This window comes from Salmo salar, chromosome 11 (assembly GCF_965601325.2).
Source record: "Salmo salar chromosome 11, fSalSal1, whole genome shotgun sequence".
NCBI classification, from domain to species: Eukaryota; Metazoa; Chordata; class Actinopteri; order Salmoniformes; family Salmonidae; genus Salmo; species Salmo salar.
Genome location: NC_138301.1, coordinates 89,260,028 through 89,282,903, shown reverse-complemented (window position 1 = coordinate 89,282,903; position 22,876 = coordinate 89,260,028). Strand labels below are relative to the sequence as shown.

The window sequence follows — 22,876 nt, the reverse complement described above, 5'->3', positions numbered from 1 at the left end:
TGCGATTGTTTGAGGACGGCGCCCCACATCAAAATATTTTTCCACCGGCACGTTTCACGCATTCACAAATAACGATTAAATATTCACATACTTTTTGAAAATCTTCCTCTGATTTTTCATCCAAAGGGTCCCAGCTATAACACGTTTTGTTAGATAAAATCCTTTATATCCCAAAAAGTCCATTTAGTTGGCGCCATCGATTTCAGTAACCCACTCTTTCAACATGCAGAGAAAGGAATCTGAAAATCTACCCCTAAACTTTGTTTCAACAAGTCAAAATATGTTTCTATTTACTCCTCAGATACCCTAAAATGTAATTAAACTATAATATTTCTTACGGAAAGAACTATGTTCAATAGGAAACCGATTTTAGCAGGTGCGTCATGTCTTCATGTCGCACGCAAACACACATTTCCAAGACTGTGTCCTTCTGCTATAACTGATATTTCTTATTTGTTTTTGAAGTTACAAGCCTGAAACCTTGAAGCCATAGAATTGCATCCAGGGAGCTAATTTTCAATATGACCTTACTCTTGCATTTCTAAGAGGATGGTCTCAAAAAAAAAAAAAATCTTGTTGGTTTTGGATTTTCTCCTTCCATATCTGTTGTTATATTCTCCTACATTATTTTAATGTTTCTACAAACTTCAAAGTGTTTTCTTTCCAATGGTACCAATTATATGCATATCCAGGCTTCAAGGCCTGAGCTATAGGCAGTTTACTTTGGGCACGTCATTCAGACAGGAAGTGGAGAAAAAAGGGGCCCAGCCCTAAGAAATTAAAAAGGATTAAATTATATTTTTTTCCCATACAGAGCTACACAACCTACTCCACATTTTCAAAGTGAATTAATATTTTCCACAAAAAAATTACAAATAAAAATGAAATAATTGGAGTTAATACTTGGTGGTAGCACCTTTGGCAGCTGGGAATCAGATTTGACCAACTTTGCAGAATTTTTAGGGGAACATACATTGAGCGCATAACACATTAGGAACACCTTCCTAATATTGAGTTGCACCACTTTTGCCCTCAGAACAGCCTCAATTCGTTGGGGCATGGACTCTACAAGGTGTCGACAGTGTTTCACAGGGATGCTGGCCCATGTTGACTCCAATGCTTCCCACAGTTGTCAAGTTGGCTGGATTTTGTTTGGGTGGTGGACCATACACATACACAATCCATGTCTCCATTGGCTTAAAAATACTTGTCTTGCCTGTCTTCTCCCCTTCATCTACACTGATTTGAAGTAGAGTTAACAAGTGACATCAATAAGGCATAACTTTCACCTGGTAAGTCTGTTATTGAAACCGCAGGTGTTCCTAATGTTTTGTATACTCTGTGTATATCCATTGTTTTTGTCAATTTGCTCAAGCTCATTACATTTGCTTGGTAATAATTGATTGACATCAATATTCTTTTAAAGCAGTTTTAGGTCAGGACTGAGACTAGACCACTCAGGAACACTCAACATCTCTTGGAAAACCATTCTGGTGTGTCTTTACCTGGACTTTGCTCCTTTCATATTTATTTTGATGCTAACATATTTCTTTTGATCCCCAGTCCCTCCCGATGACAAGCATCAAATTATATTTGTCACATACAGCAGATGTTATTGTGGGTGTAGTGAAATGCTTGTGTTTCTATCTCCAACAGTGCAGTAATATCTAAAAATGCACACAATCTAAAGTAGAATAATGGAATTAAGAATATATAACTATTTGAGCAATGTCCGAGCGGCATAGACTAAGATACAATAGTATAGAATACAGTATATACATATGAGATGAGTAATGCAAAATATGTGAAGATTATTAAAGTGCCCAGTCATTTCAAGTCTATGTATATAGGGCAACAGCCTCTAATGTGCTAGTGATGGCTATTTAACAGTCTGATGGCCTTGGGATAGAAGCTGTTTTTCAGTCTCGTTCCCAGCTTTGATGCACCTGTACTGACCTCGCTTACCCATAACATGATGCTGCCACCATGATACTTGGAAATACTCAAGATTCAACAACATTGCATTCACTCCGTTACTGGCCTTTATGACAAAGTGAAAAGAAAGAAGCCTGTGTTTAAAAAATGATAATAATAAAAAATAAATCCAATCCAAATTCTCCATTCTGTTTGCAACAAGGCTGTTAAGTAATACTGCAGGACAACACAGCAAATAATTTAACGTTTTTGCCTAAACTACAGGGTTGGGTCAAATCCCACAACACGGAGTGAAACCCTATTTCATTTTCAAGTATCGTGTTGGCAGCACCATGTTATGGGTATGCTTGTCATCGGCAGGGACTGGGGAGTTTGTCAGGATCAAAAGTAATATGAAAGGAGTTTGAGGAAAACCTGCCTCAGTTTTCTGAAAACCTAACCCTGGGATAGTTGAATTTTTCAGCAAGACAATTCTACACATTTGAATGCCAAGAACACACCAAGAGGTGTTGAGTGGTCTACTCTCAATCCTGACTTAAATATGATTGAAAATCAGAGACGAGGTTTAAATATTGCTGTCCGTCAATGATTCCCAACCTAATGTAATGTGCTTGAGCAATTTTGACATAAATGATGGATGTATGTTGCCCTAAGAGTTGTGCAAAGTTGGTAGAACCAAATGATTCACAGCTGTAATGGCTGCCAAAGGTGCTTCCGCCAATTATCTCAGGGGGATGGAGATTTATCCAATTATGTCAGTCATAAACATTTTCTATGACATTCTTTCACTTTGAAAATGTGGAGTAGGTTGTGTAGATCTGTAGGGATTTTTTATTTATTTAATCCCTTTTTTAGATTTAATTTTAAGGCAGCAAAATGTAAATAAATGTTGGGTGTGTAGACTTTTTATAGGCACTGTGCATACACGCATAATACTCAATAATTAACTCGTCATTCATTTTCTATGTGTGTTTTGTTCGATCTCTGTACGGAGATGGCTCCAAATCAAAAAAAAAAAAAGATTTCTAAGTAACCCTGCAGAATGGCAGGGTAATCCTTTGATGCTGCTGTTGTGGTTGACTATTCCCAGCTCCTTAGCTCAACATCAATCTCTTTCTCTCTCTCCCTCTCTCTCTCTGCAGAAGCATGCACAAGCTCACCCAGTTGGAGAGGCTGGACTTGGGGAGTAATGAGTTCACCGAAGTGGTGAGTGTCTCTCTGTCCTGCCCTCGGCTGAACCTCAGTACTCGAAAGTCATTGGCTTCCTGAGTGGTTGTAAATGAAATGAGCTCTCATTTTTCTCTCCCTTTCTGTCCCTCTCTCTGTGTCTCTCGCTCTTCCCACTCTTTCTCTCAATCCACTCTTTCTCTCACTGCCTCTCCCCACTCTCTTTCCCTTTCTCACCCCTACCCCCAGCCTGAGGTATTGGAGCAGCTCACTGGAATCAAAGAGCTGTGGATGGATGGAAACAGACTGACGTTCCTACCAGGGGTAAGATGATAAATTGCTATTCAACTCCCCACAGGCTTATTCTTCCTGTGCACTTTCACACCGTCTGTCCTGTCCCACCTACAGTATGGTGGTAAAACATTCCCCAGAGACACAAACTGTGTGTGAACTCAAAACTGTTCAAGCCAACAGTACGATATTATTACAGACGTTTTGCTCCCTGTCCAGCGTCATAAGATTCCTGTCGCTAATGACGAATCCACAGACCAATTAATCTGTTGGTTCGACGTCATTGTGTGATCCAAACGATTGTGTTTTGCTGTGGTTCATCGTCATCAGCACGTGTTGCGTAATGCCTCTCGCTCTCTTTCGCTCATGGAAATTGCCAGCTTGTTTGGTAAATAGGTCATAATTAAAACATTAGCGCACCGCAAGCATTTCGACAGCAACCCTGTAATCACAGGCTGTCCCTGGATTAGGATTACTGAATACTGCCTGGCCTCACTGTAGAACATTATTAAAGAATGCCTCATAAACCATGCCTAGGAACGCTGCGATGTACACTGCATTTCATTGCGCTAGTGTTTGTTATAATGACATTGAAATGACTGTTTAATTAAGAAACCAAACGCTCCTCAAAACACAGCAGCCAGACCATTCTTTCTCCTTTCCTTTTTGTCTTTCGTTCGTTTCCGTGAAAGCAGGCTCATATTAGGTTGTACTTTTGTCGATCTGTTTGTTTGTGTTTACACGTTTGACTATACTTGTGACTACCAGAAGTCCTCACAAGAATAGTAAACCAACAAAAATTATTTGAAGTGAGGACATTTTTCTATTTTAGGCTTCAGGGTTAGGGATAATGGGAATCAATATTTGGTCCCCTAAAGCCCCCAAGTATTGTAAGACATAGCTGTGTGTGTGTGTGTGTGTGTGTGTGTGTGTGTGTGTGTGTGTGTGTGTGTGTGTGTGTGTGTGTACTCACGCATGTTTGTGTTCTCCAGCGGCTGGGCACTCTGAAGCAGCTGTCCTACCTGGACGTGTCCAAGAACAACCTGGAGATGGTGGACGAGCAGATCTGTGGCTGTGAGAGCCTGCAGGACCTGCTGCTCTCTAACAACGCACTCACACAGCTGCCCGGATCCATAGGTGAGTGGCTACACACACAGACCGTATATACCCACAGACCAACAGATAGACCAGCATGAATACACAAACAGTGCCCAACTCTTTACCTCATGATAAAGGCTGTATGATGAAGCCCAGTGACCAGACATGGGGCCTCTGCCAAGCCGTTGTTGATTTGTGTCTAATGAACGTCGTTGGTTGTTATTCTGGGGGAAGAGGAATATTGGCTTTAATTCAATCTCATTCTGGAATGAATGACTCACCTGGATGCATATTGAAGAAGTGGACTTCCAGAAGCAGGATTCTTCACCAAAGCAATTTTCTGTTCCATCCACCATTTTTACATTTATACGGTGATATGGATTGAACATCTAAATATCTGATAACATTTTACGGGGATATGTGTTTATGGCAGCCCTCTTGGAATTATATGTCTAAGCATTCAGCTGTCATTCTGATGAGAGATACTCTGCTTTCCCATTAAATAAAATGACGCAAATGCGTACAGCTGGATTCAGTTAGCAATTTATTAAGCCCCAAGCGATGGCCGTAAAGCCAGTTACAGTATTGTTGGTGGTATTAATTATTAATCTGTTGCATTACTGTAATGCATACTCTTTTGGTGATCCAGCTGAGAATCAGAATCGATTTGTGTGTGTGCACTGTAGCAGTGTGCAGTTACCTAATGTATTATGTATCTTTATCTCTCTCATCCTACCGCCCTCTTATTCACTCTCTCTACCCCTCTTCTCTTTCTTCCTCCCCTCCCTCCTCTTCCTCCTTCCTTCCTTCCCTCCCTCCCTCCCTCCCTCCCTCCCTCCCTCCCTCCCTCCCTCCCTCCCTCCCTCCCTCCCTCCCTCCCTCCCTCCCTCTCAGGCTCCCTGAAGAAACTAACCGCCCTGAAAGTGGATGAGAACCAGCTCATGTATCTGCCCGACTCTGTCGGAGGGTGAGTACTACTACAGCCATAGTTTTAAAACAACCAAACCCATCCTGATTGGTTCACATTGATCCTCATCCAATCATATCACAGAACGCTGCAGTACAGTACACCAATATAGGGCTAGGTTTGATTAATTGACCTAAGCCCTTTGTCCCATCGACCTCATTCTACACATGTGCCAGATATGAGACGATTCACGGTTGTCAGTGATTGTAGTGGTTGAGGCGTTAGTCCTAATGATTTAGGTGAGTGAACTAATCCTGACTGCTCTATTGTAGATGGGTTCCATGGTAATCCCTGACCCCAGGAACATCCTAAAACCGTATTGACAGATTAAAGCCGCCGTTTAAGTCTGCTTCGCCAATACTCAACTACTTACGACAGGTTAGGCCAGTTGTTGGCAGTTGACTGCTGTTTCCTGGTGACACGGAAGTCAATACAGGCAGGTCTTGACCAAGTTTAGATTTGACCTCTGTGGAAGAAAAGGAAAAGCCGCACATTCTAATTTACCAATGTAAGACTTGAACTCTGACTATAGACGCGATCATCTGTATGGAGCAACAAAGACCAATTACTTTTTAATCCATCAACATAGTATGTGTGGTAGCAAACTTGCATTTAAAGATCTACAGTGCTAAATTGGCAACTTGGTTTATAATTTTTCTGTTTTATTTTTGACATTGTTCTTTTCTCTTTTTCCCATTCTGGTCCGTTTTTGTTTCCCAACATTGCCAATTACCCTGTATGTTAGTTTGTATTTCCTGGTCCGGGATTAGGAAAAGTTTCTTGGCGGGATTATAAATATGTGATTGCAAGGGGAACCGTGGTTTAATCCCAGACCAGGATTGTAATGCATACTGATTAAATGCATTTAGTCTTGTATTTCATTCAATTTGCTTTAGATCTTGAGTTGTGTTCGATGTCCTACACTCTTGTTTGTCCCTGGTCTTGACTTCTGAGCAGCGGAATCAGATTCCTCTCTTTACTCGGTTGCTATAGAGCAGGTATTCCCAAACCGGGGTATGCGCAATGCCGTCGGGGGTACGCCAAATACAAATGTGATTCACATTGTAAAAAATACAATTATTAATATAATTGTTTTTTTTTCTTCACATTTTCAAACAGTATATTTATATTTTCCAATGGGGCTATACATTTGGATGAGGTACTTTTCTCGCCTGAGTAGTCTCGTTTCACTGCCAAAAATTAAATGAAACCATCTATTGTTCAGCGAAATAACAATACAATGTCAAATACAGGTAGCCTAGTCAAATAATTAACATCCAATAACATTAACGTTTACTCTCTCGCGGGAAACCTTCACTCTTGAGCAGACATTTAGAAATGAAACATGACAATTTGAAAAATAAGCCACATGAGTTTTCTGAGCAAGAATAAAGACGACTTTCCAGTAGTAAGACATGTATAAAAGCAAGAGATACCATTAATAAGAAGGCGCTAGAAGCGTCTTTTATGATGAGCTACCGAGTGGCTAAGACAGGCAAGCCTCATACTATTGTGGAGGACTTCATTCTTCCTGCTGCTGCAGATATGGCTGGGACAACGCTGGGGGAAAAGGCCCCAAAAATTATACAGACAATTTCTTCATCAAACAACACTGTTTCACGACGCATCACTGTCATGGCAGGAGATGTTTTGAAACAATTACTGCTTCGCGTACAAGCCAGTAAATATTATGCGTTACAGCTGGATGACAGACGTGTCGGGCCTGGCACAGCTCCTGGTATATGTCCGTTGCGTTGATGGGCGGTCATTTAAGGAAGACATCCTCTTTCGCAAACCACTGGAAACCAGGACAACGTGAGAGGATATTTTTAAAGTACTGGACAGCTTTGTGACATCAAATGGACTTTGGTGGTCAAGATGTGTTGATGTCTGTACTGATGATGCAAAAGCCATGACAGGGAGACATAGTGGAGTGGTAACGCGTGTGCAAGCAGTTACTCCCTAACTCAAGCTGACGGACAATGTCAAATGTGATATAGCGAAGCATCTGAGTGAGCTGGGTGTGCAACTACGCAGGTAATTTCCCAAAACGGACGACACAAACAACTGGATTCATTATCCCTTTCATGCCCTGCCTCCAGTCCACTTACTGATATCTGAACAAGAGAGCCTCATCTAAATTGCAACAAGTGGTTCTGTGAAAATGTAATTTAATCAGAAGCCACTGCCAGATTTCTGGATAGGGCTGCGCTCAGAGTTTCTTGGCAAATCGCACTGTTAAGATACTGATGCCTTTTGCAACCACATACCCATGTGAGAGTGGATTCTCGGCCTTCAATAGCATGAAAACTAAATACAGGCACAGACTGTGTGGAAAATGATTTAAGACTGAGACTCTCTCCAATACAACCCAACATTGCAGAGTTATGCACATCCTTTCAAGCACACCATTCTCATTAACCTGTGGTGAGTTATTCACCATTTTTGATGAACAAATAAGGTTTTATATGTAAGATGGCTAAATAAAGTGCAAAATTATTGATTATTATTATATTATTATTTGTGCCCTGGTCCTATAAGAGGTCTTTCACTTCCCACAAGCCGGGTTGTGACAAAAACTCACACTGATTCTTATGTTTTAATAAATGTATTGTATAGTGTGTGTGTGTGGCAGGCTTACAATGATGGCAAAAAAACATTTGAGAGTGCGCTGACCCTGGTGCTAGAGGGGGTTCACAGCTGGAGGTTGAATGTTTGAAGGGGTACAGGACTATTAAAAGTTTGGGAACCACTACATAGAGAATATGGAGAATAATAGTACTAGAACACAAGTTGTTCTCCTCTATCAGCTATTTTTATCCCACAGCCTTTGGTGACTGGCCAGCAAGCAGCAGGTCCATCTCACTTTGACTTTAGAAAAACATGCATTTACATTTTTCATAGCGCAGAAATCCCCAGCTGCGTATGCAGCCTTTTCTCCTAGCGTCTCTGTTTTCAATAGAGCTTTATTGTCCGTTTTTCTGCGAAATGGAGATTTGTCGTCTGCCTTTTCCCAACCCATGCATGCACGCACACGCGTACACACACATACTGAGGCACAGGGTCAGCTGCAGCAGGACACGTACTCAGAGCATGCGCTGACCAGCTGTTCGCTGACATTTTCAACCTCTCCCTGACCCAGTCTTTAATACGTTCATGTGTCAAGCAGTCCCCAAGAGCGCCAAGGTAACCTGTCTAAATGACTTTCGCCCCGTAGCACTCACATCTGTAGCCATGAAATGCTTGCAAAGGCTGGTCATGGCTCACATCAACACCATCATCCTAGACACCCCGGACCCACTCCAATTCGCATACCGCCCCAACAGATCCACATATAACGCAATCTCTATTGGACTCCACACTGCCCTCTCCCACCTGGACAAGAGGAACACCTGTGTGAGAATGCTGTTCATTGACTACAGCTCAGTGTTCAACACCATAGTGCCCTCAAAGCTCATCACTAAGCTCAGGACCCTGGGACTAAACACCTCCATCAGCAACTGGATCCTGGACTTCCTGATGGGCCGCCCCCAGGTGGTGAGGGTAGGCAGCAACACATCCGCCACGCTGACCCTCAACACGGGGGGGGGGTCGCTCAGGGGTGCATGCTTAGTCCCCTTCTGTACTCCCTGTTCACTTAACACTATTATTAAGTTTCCTGACGACATACTGGTTGTAGGCCTGATCACTGACGATGATGAGGCAGCCTATAGGGAGGAGGTCGGTGACCTGGCATTGTGGGGCCAGGACAACATTTCCCTCAACGTCAGCAAGACAAAGGAACTGATCGTGGACTACAGGAAACAGAGGGATGAGCAGGTCGAGAGCTTCAAATTCCTCGGTGTCCACATCATTAAGGAATTAACATGGTCCACACACACCAACACAGTCGTGAAGAAGGCACGACAACACTTCTTCCCCCTCAAGAGGCTGAAAGGGTTTTTGGCATGGGCCATCAGATCCTCAAAAAGTTCTACAGATGCACCATTGAGAGCATATTGACTGGCTGCATCACCACTTGGTATGGCAACTGCTTGGTATCCGACCGCAAGGCGGAGAACATCAATGGGGCCGAGTTCCCTGCCATCGGGACGGCAGTTAGCCTTGTGGTTAGAGCGTTGGGCCAGTAACCGAAATGTCTCGATCGAATCACCGAGCTGTCAAAGTAAAAATCTGTCGTTCTGCCCCCCCCCCCCCCACTGTTCCTAGACCGTCATTGTAAATGAGAATTTATTCTTAACTGACTTGCTTAGTTAAATAAAGGTTAAATATACAAATAAATAAAAATCCATGACCTCAATACCAGACCTCTATACCAGGAACTCCAGCCACCCAAGTGACTGTTCTCTCTGCTACCGCGTGGTAAGCGGCATAAATACACAAAGACTTGAACCAACAGGAACCTGAACAGCTTCTTCCCACAAGCCGTACGACTACTAAATAGTTAAACAAATAGCTACCCAGTCTGTCTGCGTTGACCCTTTTTTGACTCATACGCTGCTGCTACTGTTTATCTATCCTGTTGCCTTGTCACTATACCCCTAGCTACAGTACCAGTCAAAAGTTTGGACACACCTACTCATTCCAGGGTTTTTCTTTATTTGTACTATTTTCTACATTGTTAAACTAACTATGAAATAACACATATGGAATCATGTAGTAACCAAAAAAGTGTTGAACAAATCTAAATATATTTGATATTCTTCAAAGTAGCCACCCTTTGCCTTGATGACAGCTTTGCACACTTGGCAGTTTTGATGTCTTCACTATTATTCTACAATGTAGAAAATAATAAAAATGTAGAAAAAACCTTGAATGAGTAGGTGTGTCCAAACTTTTGACTGGTACTGTGTATGTACATCTACCTCAAATACCTCGTACCCCTGCACATCGACTCGGTACTGGTACCCCGTGTATATACCCAAGTTATATTTACTCATTGTGTATTACTTGTCATTATTTTTGGAGTATTTTTTTCCATTTCAATTTTCTCTGCATTGTTGGGAAGGGCCTGTAAGTAAGCATTTCACTGTTAGTCTAAACCTGTTGTTTACGAAGCATATGACACATACAATTATTTGATTTGAATGCAGCGCCCCTGCAATGCCTTCTGGTCTACCTGTGACCAGGTTTCTAAATTAACGTTTTTCATTGGTCTCACCGGTGCTCCCAAATTGTAGTTAGTAGCAAAAAAAAAAAATGTTTTATTGATTTGAGATAGCCTATATGAAGTCTAGCTACTTTTGAAGAACATGTTGTGCTCTAGAAATTAATATGTAACACTGTAAATACTTCAGTTTATTATAAAAGCTCAAATGTTGATGAGAATACCTGTCATTGAAATTACGAAGTCATTTGTGCAATATAAGTTTCTACATTGTGTAAAATCACGATTTTGGTTAGCGGCGTGCAAGTGGTTTTAGAGTGGCCCACGACATGGTTTATGAATGTAAAATGTGGTTTTAATAGAAAGATTTTTATTTGTTAATATGGATCAGATCCTTTGACCTGTTTGGGCTAGAAGCAAGCTGTTTTCTCTGTAGTATTGGTGCAACCATGACGCTAACGAATCTGCACCTTATTTCCCTTTAGGGCACTCGGAAACAATGGTACCGCGAAACCTTATTACAACAATTATTATCTGAGAGAGATTATTTTGGGTGCACAGTGCTGCCAAAATGAAACTGCTGGTTGCATTGCAATGTTTTTGGTTGCATGTGCTTACTCTGGCTTAATCTAATGTAGCTTGCGTATAATAAACGTCTGAAACTAGATCTCCCCCCCCCCCACATACTGGTCTTGATGAGAAGGAAACAAAAACTTTTGTGGTTCTCTTCTGCACTGTTCATCCAGTTAATGTGGAGGAAGAGTTAAGATTGAGTGTCGCCTTGAAAACGTCCAAAAGTGGAAGTCGCGTCACAGGCTCTCTTTCCATTTCCCCTCAAGAACCGGAACATCCGGCTGTTGGGGCCTCAGCAGAGGCTCCTCTGGCTCAACTCCAGTTAAAATTTCACATGTGAAACATCTATCCGCAGACGCAGTATGTCTTTTTTGTATTAATGCTGGAATAAAAACACCAGATATATTCAGTGTATGCTAGCTTGCATATTCATGAGAACCAGATACAGTATGGAAGAGTTTTGGAAATAGAGGAACCTCTTCTCCAGCGAGTCTTCCAGTCACAGAATAATCGTACACTCTTTTTTTTTCATGAAGGGTCATATGCCGTGTAGTGCAGTCCTAGATAGTTATGGTAGCTGAGTCAGTCAGAAATAGGACTTTTGACAGGGGATAAAGATTCCAAGGACTGTTGGCTAGTTCGAGCAGGAAAAATACATTTTATAGGACTTCCCTCACTATGGTATAAAGCTGTCTCGTGTCCCTCGTGATAAAATACCTCTAGAATTAATAAATCAACCAAAGCCCTGTCCACACTAAACACCTATTTTCTCTTCTCCTCGTCCTCTGCCTGTCCTCCTCCTTTCCCTCTGTTTCTTCTTCCTCCTCTTGTTCCACCTCTGTAGGCTGGCAGCCCTGGATGAGCTGGACTGTAGTTTTAACGAGATTGAGGCTCTGCCCTCCTCCATCGGACAGTGTGTCAGCATACGCACCTTCGCCGCTGACCACAACTTCCTCACACAGCTGCCTCCAGAGGTGAGCATTGGAGTCCCACGCAGTGTGTTTACGAGTGTCGGTGTGTGTTTGTGTCATTATGTGTACGCTGTGCTGTGAGCTTATGTACAAAACATCAATTGTGTGTGTGTTTCACATCAACTTATCGTGTCTGGCCCCAGCTGTGTGCTGATGTCCTATCCCTCTATGTCCTATCCCTCTTATCTGCACATCACTCAGATGGGCAGCTGGAAGAATGCCACCGTGTTGTTCCTGCACTCCAACAAGCTGGAGTCTCTGCCCGAGGAGATGGGAGACATGACCAAGCTCAAGGTCATCAACCTCAGTGACAACAAGTGAGTGTAGCCTCCTGTCTCTACTCCTCCCGTCTCAACCGGGTGGCAGTCCAGTCAGATTGTCGATGCAATCTGGAAAGCAGCCAGATAGGCAGGAGACCAGAGTTGATGTGGCCTCTTTTATTTAGAAAGTCTGTCATTCTTCATCACGCAGTCTTATCCAGGTTCGGCGCAACTCTCCCATGTCACATCCCCCCTGTACTCCTGTTTGGGCCCTCGTCACCACCATCTCGTCACCACCTCGTCACCACCATCTCAACCCGCTACAGTCCTTATCCCAGCTAAGATGGGGGAACATTAATCACATAAAACATGGGTGTAGGCATTGTTGAAAATATGACTGTAGTGCAAATGAATCTGTAGTACTAGTGGGATGGAGGCAGCACATTTGTCAGAGTTGAATGAAGAGTCAGACTCTGCAGGAGAGGCTACACATTTCCACACACAGTATTTACTTTACTTAGCCTAGTTCACATGCAGCTGAAATGGAGATGTTTATGAATAAAACAAATGGTTGAACATCCATATGTGGTACCATGGCAAAAGCCCAAACTTCACAGCATCACGTTAACCCAATCTTTCATCCGTGGAACTTGACGACACAATGCATTACGGCAACTTTTGCTTATGTATTGCTGTGAACATCACGCAAATCAATTTGATCTCCCCTAACTTTTCCCATTGGTTCTGGTGTTCTCAGAGGGTTTCATTGGAGCACTTGAACAGACGACACACTAGTTTAACACAGTAGTTAAAATGGGTACCGGTCTACCAGCTGCTCCCGTTATTGTGCAAAGCCACTCTACTGTTGCCACATGGTGCCTTGTAAAACATGTCCATCCAGCTTATTGGAACAAGCGCTGGCACCAGAGCAATCTCTGTTTGCTGCGTCCGCCACCAAAGTGGATTATATAAGGCGCTGAAAAAACACACACACAGGCTGTGTGTCAACAATGGAGAAAAATAATCAGAATGCATTCCTCCACTTTGCACACACTTACCCAAATTCCCGGAGACCCTGGAAGTAAATCATTGGTGAATAATGATACAGGAGTTAAAGCCTTGAACCAGGAAGATAACGTTTGGACCAGGAAGATTGAGTGGATTGATTTCAGACACTCACAAAACCTCCATCAGGAAGGAATAGGGGTTATTTCCAGGTGTTTTTCCAGGCATGGCCACAGACGCACTAGCCGCTCCAGTCCTCTCACTGCCAGCAGCACTAAATAGATTTTACCATGACTCAGCAGTAACCCTGTAACCTGCTGTAAATTAGTTCCTATCCTCCAGTTTCTACAGCGAGAAAGAGACCTGTTTATTACCCCGGGACCACTTATTTCTCGTTCCCACTTTGGCCTTGGAGACACATTTGACACAGCACCTGTTTCCTACCTGTTCAAGATGTAATCAAATCAAGCTTTATTTATACAGCATATTTCAGACATGGAATGCAACTCAATGTGCTTCACAGGAAGAAACAAATAAAAATCTTACTGGAACATTTTTACTACACAACAAACATAAGAGGATAGTCTATCTGATTCTCTGTGCACTTTAAAAAGTTATCCTGTAGACGTTAGACAATAGCACTTAAAGATTTGGGCCATTATTAATATCGGACAGCAGTATCTGTAAAATGAAGTGTGGTTTAAGTTAAGTTATTATGGATATGTAATATTACACCCTATTCTCTAAATAGTGCTTTTCGTTGTCAGTTGATATCTGTCCCATATCTTTCTCAGGTCGGTAATGTGCAGGGTGACTTTTAACTGTAATACTTTCTCTGTGTCTCCAGGTTGAGGAATCTTCCCTACAGCTTCACCAAGCTCAACCAGATGACTGCTATGTGGCTGTCTGAGAACCAGGTGTGTACACAGCCTCTTGGCTTTCACTTCCACTATGGGGCTTTCAGTGCTTCGTACTGTATTCCGTATAGGCTTATTTCTTTACTCGTGGGGAAATCTCTGTTCATTGTTTGTATGGACCATCAAGGTGCTTGTTGTATTGACCCTCTTGTTTCAAAAGCCTCCCTGCAGTGTCATGAGAATATGATGAGTGGAAGGGAGATCTGTAATTGAATGTCTGACACACACACACACACACACACACACACACACACACACACACACACGTGGTCTCTGAGATGTTCTCTAACGTGTGGGAGCCAGTGCACTTCCATGTCGCTCTACTTCTCAAACGCCGTAATAAAACCATGTCAAACCCCTACAGTAACTCCAGATCTTGTGATTATTTAGGCCTAACAATCAGCCAATGCTGACGGAGGCATTGATAGCTTTACCCACTGTTACCTCACACACGATGGTGGTCATTGTGGAAAGCATGGGGATTGGTGGTCATTTTCTGGGGCAAGAAAATGAGTGACCCAAGTATAGTGGTGCAACCCGCAGCTCCCGACAGCCAGCCATGGACTAATCCCATTTGACACAGTACAACCCGCCAAAACTCAGATTAAACGTAATAAAACACTTCCATGGCGTCTAATCCTGCAGACACACCATATGGCACAGACAGCCTTTCTCCAAAGCTGAACACTGAAAGCCGCTGACCATTCGCTGTGCTGAGAAGATTTGACCAGAGAGGGAGAAGCGCTCTCTTAAAACAAAACAAGCATGTTTTGGTTGTGGCTTCCAGTGCATTCAGAAAGTATTCAGACCCCTTCCCTTTTTCCACATTTTGTTACGTTACAGCCTTATTCTGAACTAGTTTAAATTACTTTTTTCCTCATCAATCTACACACAGTACCCCATAATGACAAAGCGAAAACAGGTTTTTAGGATTTCTTGCAAATGCATTAAAAATTCAAAACAGAACTTATTTACATAAGTATTCAGACCCTTTGCTATGAGACTTTTTAAATTGAGCTCAGGTGCATCCGGTTTACATTGATCATCCTTGAGATGTTTCTACAACTTTATTGGAGTCCACCAGTGGTAAATTCAATTGATTGGACATGATTTGGAAAGGCACACACATGTCTATATAAGGTCCCATAGTTAACAGTACATGTCAGAGCAAAAACCAAGCCATGAAGTTAAAGGCATTGTCCGTAGAGCTCCAAGACAGGATTGTGCTGAGGCACAGATCTGGGGAAGGGTACCAAAACATTTCTGCAGCATTGAAGGTCCCCAAGAACATAGTGGCCTCCATCATTCTTAAATGGAAGAAGTTTGGAACCACGGCCAAACTGGGCAATCTGGGGAGAAGGGACTTGGTCAGGGAGGTGACCAAGAACCCGATGGTCACTCTGACAGAGCTTCAGAGTTTCTCTGTAGAGTTGGTTGTCCTTCTGGAAGGTTCTCCCATCTCTGCAACACTCTACCAATCAGGCCTTTATTGTAGTGGCCAGATGGAAGCCACTCCTCAATAAAAAGCACATGACAGCCCGCTTGGAGTTTGCCAAAAGTTACCTAAAGACTCTGACCATAAGAAACAAGATTCTGAATGAAACGTTTTTTTAAATACTTTGCTGCAATGACACACTTAGTTATCTACCCACCTTGTTCCTTTCTTTTAGCATGTGCATCTAGTAAGTACACAATCATGCTTTTGGGATACTTTCAGATTTCACTGATTCTTTAGTTGTGGACACTATATCACCACACTCCCTCTTTTGCCTCCCTCTCTTGCTCTTGGTCCTCAAGTCACCTTGATTTAGCACCAGTTTTTTTTTATCAGTTTCGTTATGAAAACATTTATTAACTCCATGACAGTAGCTAAAGCAAGGGGCTATAGCAGCAGACAAGTAGACTACAAATGCATGCTGGGCCGGACATGCCCTGAGCTCGTGACGGGAGCGCTACTGGAGTGAAGTTGGAGAGGGCGAGAAGGCTGACACTCCAGCCTTTGGGAATCTCACTCCGCTCCACGCTCCAGTCAAATTGGGCACGATCCACTCCAGCTCCGCTCACATACTGCGGCGACATGAGCATCTCGTCATTATATACAAATCTCTGGTGTAAATGGGAAGGTGCAAACAGCACAGAAGAAGACGAGACCAAAAAGACAACACGAGAACTAGCAGACATAAAGGCTCATAAAAACAAAAAATGACTTGATTCTTGAGATATAGGCATTTGGAATATCATGTAAAAACATACATTCAAATTAATTTGATACATTGCCCAGCCCTACTCCTGCCACACTAGACCTCCTCCAAAGAAATACAGCTCTGATCATCTCCTAATGTTACTGTCCAAAGCCTTTAGTAGGTTTGGAAACCAAATGAAATCGATGATTTCCACCAGTGAATGTTTGTTACTAGTTACCACAGCCACAAAATCATGAATCCCGTCTATTTCTACAATTTCTCTTAAATTGTGATTTTAAACCTAACCTTAACCACACCGCTAATTGTATGCCTAACCTTAAAATGCTACTATTTGTTTTTTACTTTGTGGCTGTGGTAACTAGTGACAACCCCAGTGAATACATATCCATAAAAGATTCCTATGACTGTCCTATCCCTTGCTTATTTGACAAACTATTACTTGGCAAGGAATTGCATTTTCCTGACAGTTTTCATAGAGCCATAAGGATATTCGACATTTACTATTATAGCACTGTCTTATATTGTCTCTTTCTCTCTCCCCTCCGTCCACAGTCGAAGCCCCTCATCCCTCTGCAGAAGGAGGAGGATCAAGAGACCCACAAGACGGTTCTCACCAACTATATGTTCCCCCAGCAGACCAGGACGGAGGACTGTGAGTACTAGACAAACCGAGTCTTAGACTAATACTAAGGCTTATTATCTGTGGGCTAGGCTCTGTTCGCTTTTACAATACATCCTACACTAGACAACCTAGACCAGGGGTGTCCCCCCCCCAAAGAAAGTATTAAGGGAGCCCCGTATAAAATCCAAGCCCTTTTCAAGCTCAATAGAGGCAATATCTGATTTTCAGCACAACGAATAGCAGTCGGATCAAATGACCACAGAATCTGACACAGCGGCTGTCTGGTGAAGTTGCAGGAAGATTTGAATCTCGTGAAAATACTGTAAATATGCTGCTAATTTAAAAACCAACGAAGAAAATATTGTTCTCCAGTGATAAATTGAAGTACTCACATCAAGCCCCGCAAGACATTGAATAATGAAACTAAGATACACAACTTTTATAAATCAAACAGAAGGTTTGATTGTAATCATTATTTTATTATACTGTGTAGGGTGGCCCAGCACCCAAAGTGACTCTTTACACTCTATTGAAAAGGTTTTATTGTCTTCTCAGAAAATCGGCCTTCTGTGTTGCTCTTGCCATCCTCCATTGTCTAACATCTCTGGGTAGGTTCTGGTGTGATGACATCCTGTAGGTCTGATATCTGATTGGAAGTTAACTCAACAGTAATGCTATTGGTCAACAACTAAGATTTGGAATCCAAGCAACTTTATCAAGGGGTCTTGGATACATTGTCCCTTTGTTCCTGTCCTGGTTGAGAGAATGCCAAGAGTGTGCAAAGCTGTCATCAAGGCAAAGGGTGGCTACTTTGAAGAATCTCAAATATAAAATATATTTTCATTTGTTAAACACTTTTTTGGTTACTACATGATTCCTTATGTGTTATTTCATAGTTTGATATCTTCACTATTATTCTGCAATGTATAAAATAGTAAAAAATAAAGAGAAACCATTGAATGAGTAGGTGTGTCCAAACGTTTGACTGGTACAGTGTATATATATATGTATATATTAAATCTATAAATAGCCAGGGAGTTGCAAGGTGGTTGATGCGCGTGCGGCTCAAGATCTATATAGTATGATTTTAGATACACGAATGCCATGTTTCCCCTCCGAATACTTTCATCAATCGAATAGAACTGGGCCACCATCAATGTCAGTCACGGCCCACTCTGAGGAGGAGGAGGACCGTGTAGAAACACTATCCGTTAACCCTCCCTCTTGGGCACTAGGTGTACTTTTACATCAGTTAGCCAGCCTGCTCTCTTTGACCTCCAGTCGGTCGAGGATGCTACAAGTTAGATATTATTTATATTTTCTTTTCTTTTCTTTAGCTGATTTAGCTTGACATTTGAACGGGGCTGGGTGGACAAGGCGTGCACTTTTGGGACAGTTCCATTTGTTTCCTTGCGCCATGCAAGCTAGATCAAGTGCAAAGAGAAGAAAAACTATTTAAATCCAAGTCTGGTAGTGACTCTATCTCACCTATGACTTTTTTTGTTGTTGTAATGAACAAGCTGAATCGGTGTTCAGGAGAGCCACAGGTGCTAGCTCTTGGAGGGGAAATAGTGAATCTGTTATCAGTGCACTGCTTTTGCGTTACAATTTGTTTTTGAGGCACCCGCCAGATCTACTCAGCCCCTTAATTGGAATGACCAGGGGTGGTCAAAAGTGTTGTTGGAGCCGCATAAGAAATCTGAGCCCTTTTCTAGCACTAAAGCGGCAATTTCATATTTTTTGCACCACGAATACCAGTCGGATCAAATTACCATGAAGTCTGACACAGCGGCTTTCTGGTGCAGTTGCAGGGATAATTAAATCTCCTGAAAATACTACAAATATGCTACAGGAGTGATGTTACTTTTGGATTTAAAAACCTACCACTGAAGGAAATATTGTGTACAACAGGTATAGTTGTTAGTGAAATGCTTACTTACATGCCCTTAACCAACAATGCAGTTTAAGAAAATAAAAAAAAGTAAGAGATAAGAAGAACAAATAATTAAAGAGCAGCAGTAAATAACAATAGCGAGGCTTTACACAGGGGGTACCGGTGCGGGGGTACTAGTGTCGAGGTAATTGAGGTAATATGAACATGTAGGTAGAGTTAGTAAAGTGACTATGCATAGATAATAACAGAGTAGCAGCAGTGTAGAAGGGGGGCAAATCAAATAGTCTGGGTAGCCATTTGATTAGATGTTCAGGAGTCTTATGGCTTGGGAGTAGAAGCTGTTTAGAAGCCTCTTGGACCTAGACTTGGTGCTCCGGTACCGCTTGCCGTGCGGTAGCAGAGAGAACAGTTTAGGACTAGGGTGCCTGGAGTCTTTGACAATTTTTAGGGCCTTTCTCTGACACCGACTGGTATACGGGTACTAAGCCCAGGCATAGAGAGAACTGGTCTGGAAACATGACTGGGCTAAGCTGTCAAAAACAAACAGAATTCCCACCAGTTTTTCAGTACTATGAATTTACCTCACACACATATTTTTGTGGATATCAAGTGATATTGATACCGCAAACATACATTTAAGGCCCCATACCGTATGGTTTCAGGGGGGGAAACTGAAAAACCTACTCTAGACAGGGGAGGATGTTTTAATTAGTGGTACATAACTGCTAAGGTTTCATATTTTATTCAATTATTTTATCTCTAGATGTATGTTTAACAAATGTCATTGGAATTCTGCATAAAGGTTGACGTGTGGTTGTCTTTCTCCTCCCCAGACATCCCCAGCTCTGACAGCGAGAGCTTTAACCCCTCCCTGTGGGAGGAGCAGAGGAAGCAGCGGGCCCAGGTGGCCTTCGAGTGTGACGAGGACAAGGATGAGAGGGAGACGCCTCCGCGGGTCAGTACCCCACACGCATGCATAGACACAAACGAACACACACACACAAGCACACACCCTTGTGTACGCACGCAGCCAAGAAAAACTCTCTTAACTTGCTGTGCTATAGATTGTAGCTAGCGCAGATGACAAACTGAGGGTGACACTATGCAATACAAGCTAATGAAAGTAGATGACAAACGATGTTCCATTTGGCCCCGTCGAGAACAAGGGTCAAATAACGCTGCTCTGTACTCTCATTGCTTTTGCACATTACACAGTTCTCATTACTAAGTTGTTAAGGCTGTTAAAACACTGGAGCAAGGGTTACAAATGGGCTTTCTGGCACAAAAGCAAGCTTTTTTTCAATCTCCTCTTGTTATAATGGAAAATCTAGGTCGTGTACCAAATGGCACACTATTCCCTATATAGTGCACTGTATTTGACCAGAATCCATAGGGCTCTGGTCAAAAGTAGTGCACTGCATAGGGTAATAGGGTGCAATTTGGCACGCAGCCTAGAGCTGTTAGTCATCTTGTGCTTCAAGCTACAACCCATAAAAGATTGGCCTTTCCCTTTGTCCCTTGTATTCAAGAGAGATGTGTGTGCCTGCACCCAAGTTCTACAGAATTTCCATTTAGTTGTTTGGTGTCTACCGTCTCGTTGTGAAATGGAAGCTGCCTGAAACTCATGGTGCGGTGGTTCTGAATCATTTCCTTCCCACCTATTGTGCCGTCTCACACCGTCTCCCACTGGCACAACAATATGGCCGCCTGGCTGCAGTGTCTCTCCAGCAGACTGAGAGGGCGGGCCTGCCGGGAAGAGGCACACCGCCTCTCAAACGGTTAGTCTGACTGAGGAGTGGTGGCGTCACCTCCGCTTGGCAGGCAAACCCAACTCCCCCTCCCTACCGAACTCCCACCCCCTAGTCGAGGGACCTTCTGTGGTCAATGGTTTTAATGTGCATGTCGCGATCTCTCTCCACTATGTGCACGTGTGTGTGTGTGTTTCCAGGAGGGCAACCTGAAGCGCTACCCGACACCGTACCCAGACGAGCTGAAGAACATGGTGAAGACGGCCCAGTCAGTCGCCCACAGGCTGAAGGAGGACGAGTCAGGCGACGAGTCAGGGAAGGATGCCAGACCTAGCGAGCGTAACCATGTGGGAGTGCAGGACGTGGGAGTCAAGGTTGGCCTCCATCTGAGCCCTGTTGTCTGGAAACACAGGCAGACGTGCAAACTGCACGTACACACACATACACACACACACACCGTCTAGTTTCTACTCTTATGCTTTATGTAAATACAACAAACAACTTGTATACAGTGTATTGCAGGGATCAACTAGATTCAGCTGCGGGCCGATTTTTTATTTTTTTTTAATACATTTTTTTGCTCAGAAAACTTGTGGGGGGGGGGATAAAATCACCCGCTGGCCTCCAGTTGGGGAACCCTGGGGTATTGTATTGGACGATTGCATGAGAGAAAATAACGACTGCTCCACATGTCCACAAGTATTTGCAAATATTTTCATTTCATTTGATATGTTAAACAAAATATTGGAAAAAAGTGGAATCACAATCAGCCGTAATAAACCTGAGATCAACAGGAATTCACAGTTGTGTTTTCAGACTGTTCTGTCCAATACTTATTTAGAAGTTAAATGGGTAACAAATAACAACCTAATAATGACTCTTTTGTAATAGAAACACGTCTCCTTTTATATAACCTTCTGTTGGTTCGGGGTTTTAACCAGGTGATTGAGGCTCCCTGTGCCAACGGCAAGCCAGTGGAGATGGAGCCCAAAGCGCCTGTCTGTGTTCAGGACTCCACAGCACCCCTGGAGACCTCTGAATCCTACAACTCCCAGAAGACCTCTCTCCGAACCTCCGACAACACCAGGACCATGAACCATGAGGACACCCTGGAGGTACGCTACTACGGAACATGCTGCACACCTCGTTGGCCATACACATTTTGACCCTTGCACATTTATTTTGGGATTTTTATTTTACAATGTTTTTGTGTGTCAAGTCTTTTTCTCTGCAGGACTCCGAGGAGCTTTCGTCTGAGGAGGAGGAGATGAAGATAGCGGAGATGAGACCTCCTCTGATCGAGATCACCATCAACCAGCCCAAAGTGGTGGCCCTAACTAAGGACAAAAAAGGTACCACCCAGACCAGTGGCTCCTTGCAGGATTCACCACCACTAGAAGTAGTACATGGTAGTACATGGCTGGTACTTAACTCAAGTTAGGGTTTGTCCATATGCAACAAAGTTGTTACTTATGGACAAATCTTAATTTGAGTTAAGTAGTTCTATGTAGTATTAACACGTTCGTTACATCATGTATACTGTCCTCAGGGTACACAGCTTGGTAGTACACCCCCCCGACATCCTAAACCCCGTCAGAACAATGTGTACACGCTGACCGAGTTCTCCTCTCTTCGTCTGACAGATGACGGTAAAGACGCTGACTCGTTGCTGGACGAGACGGTGGCCAACAGCAATCAGAACAACAGCAACTGTTCGTCCCCGTCGCGCATGTCGGACTCTGTGTCTCTGACCACGGACAGCAGCCAGGACAACTCACTGTGCACCCCAGAGAGAGAGGCCAAGATGCCCTTCCTACCCAAAAGCAGGTGGGTGCAGTATGGTTCCTCTCTAGGTTTCTTGAGGATGGATGGTGTGATTTCCTTGCTATTAGGCATGTGATTTATTTGAAAATAGAAGCTATAAAGGTCCTAGTGAAATAAGTATTTTCCCCCTTGCATTGAAATGTTGGCTCAACTCAGAAAATACTTTAGTGTGTGCTCATACTCGATGTAAATAAGCCCACCGGCTTTCCTAGTCATTGGGATGTAGGTCGGGGTTCCTGCTAAGCTGCGTGGTAGTCTGTTTGTTTCCTTATTTATTTTTTTATTTGACCTTT

The 22,876-nt window shown here is 43.0% G+C and overlaps 1 protein-coding gene across 2 annotated transcripts in view; it reads left to right on the top strand.

The window, feature by feature from the left end:
* The window catches only part of LOC106563143 (erbin), a 138,158-nt gene that overhangs the window by 99,803 nt on the left and 15,479 nt on the right, over positions 1-22,876 (top strand). For both annotated transcript variants that reach the window (XM_014128408.3, XM_014128409.3), the window contains exons 8-20: positions 3,078-3,141; positions 3,352-3,426; positions 4,386-4,530; positions 5,386-5,458; positions 11,983-12,112; positions 12,311-12,426; positions 14,222-14,291; positions 17,048-17,147; positions 19,845-19,966; positions 20,960-21,133; positions 21,701-21,874; positions 21,979-22,111; positions 22,403-22,586. In XM_014128408.3, the coding sequence (XP_013983883.2) occupies positions 3,078-3,141; positions 3,352-3,426; positions 4,386-4,530; positions 5,386-5,458; positions 11,983-12,112; positions 12,311-12,426; positions 14,222-14,291; positions 17,048-17,147; positions 19,845-19,966; positions 20,960-21,133; positions 21,701-21,874; positions 21,979-22,111; positions 22,403-22,586 (1,560 nt within the window). The remainder of the gene's footprint in view (positions 1-3,077; positions 3,142-3,351; positions 3,427-4,385; positions 4,531-5,385; positions 5,459-11,982; positions 12,113-12,310; positions 12,427-14,221; positions 14,292-17,047; positions 17,148-19,844; positions 19,967-20,959; positions 21,134-21,700; positions 21,875-21,978; positions 22,112-22,402; positions 22,587-22,876) is intronic.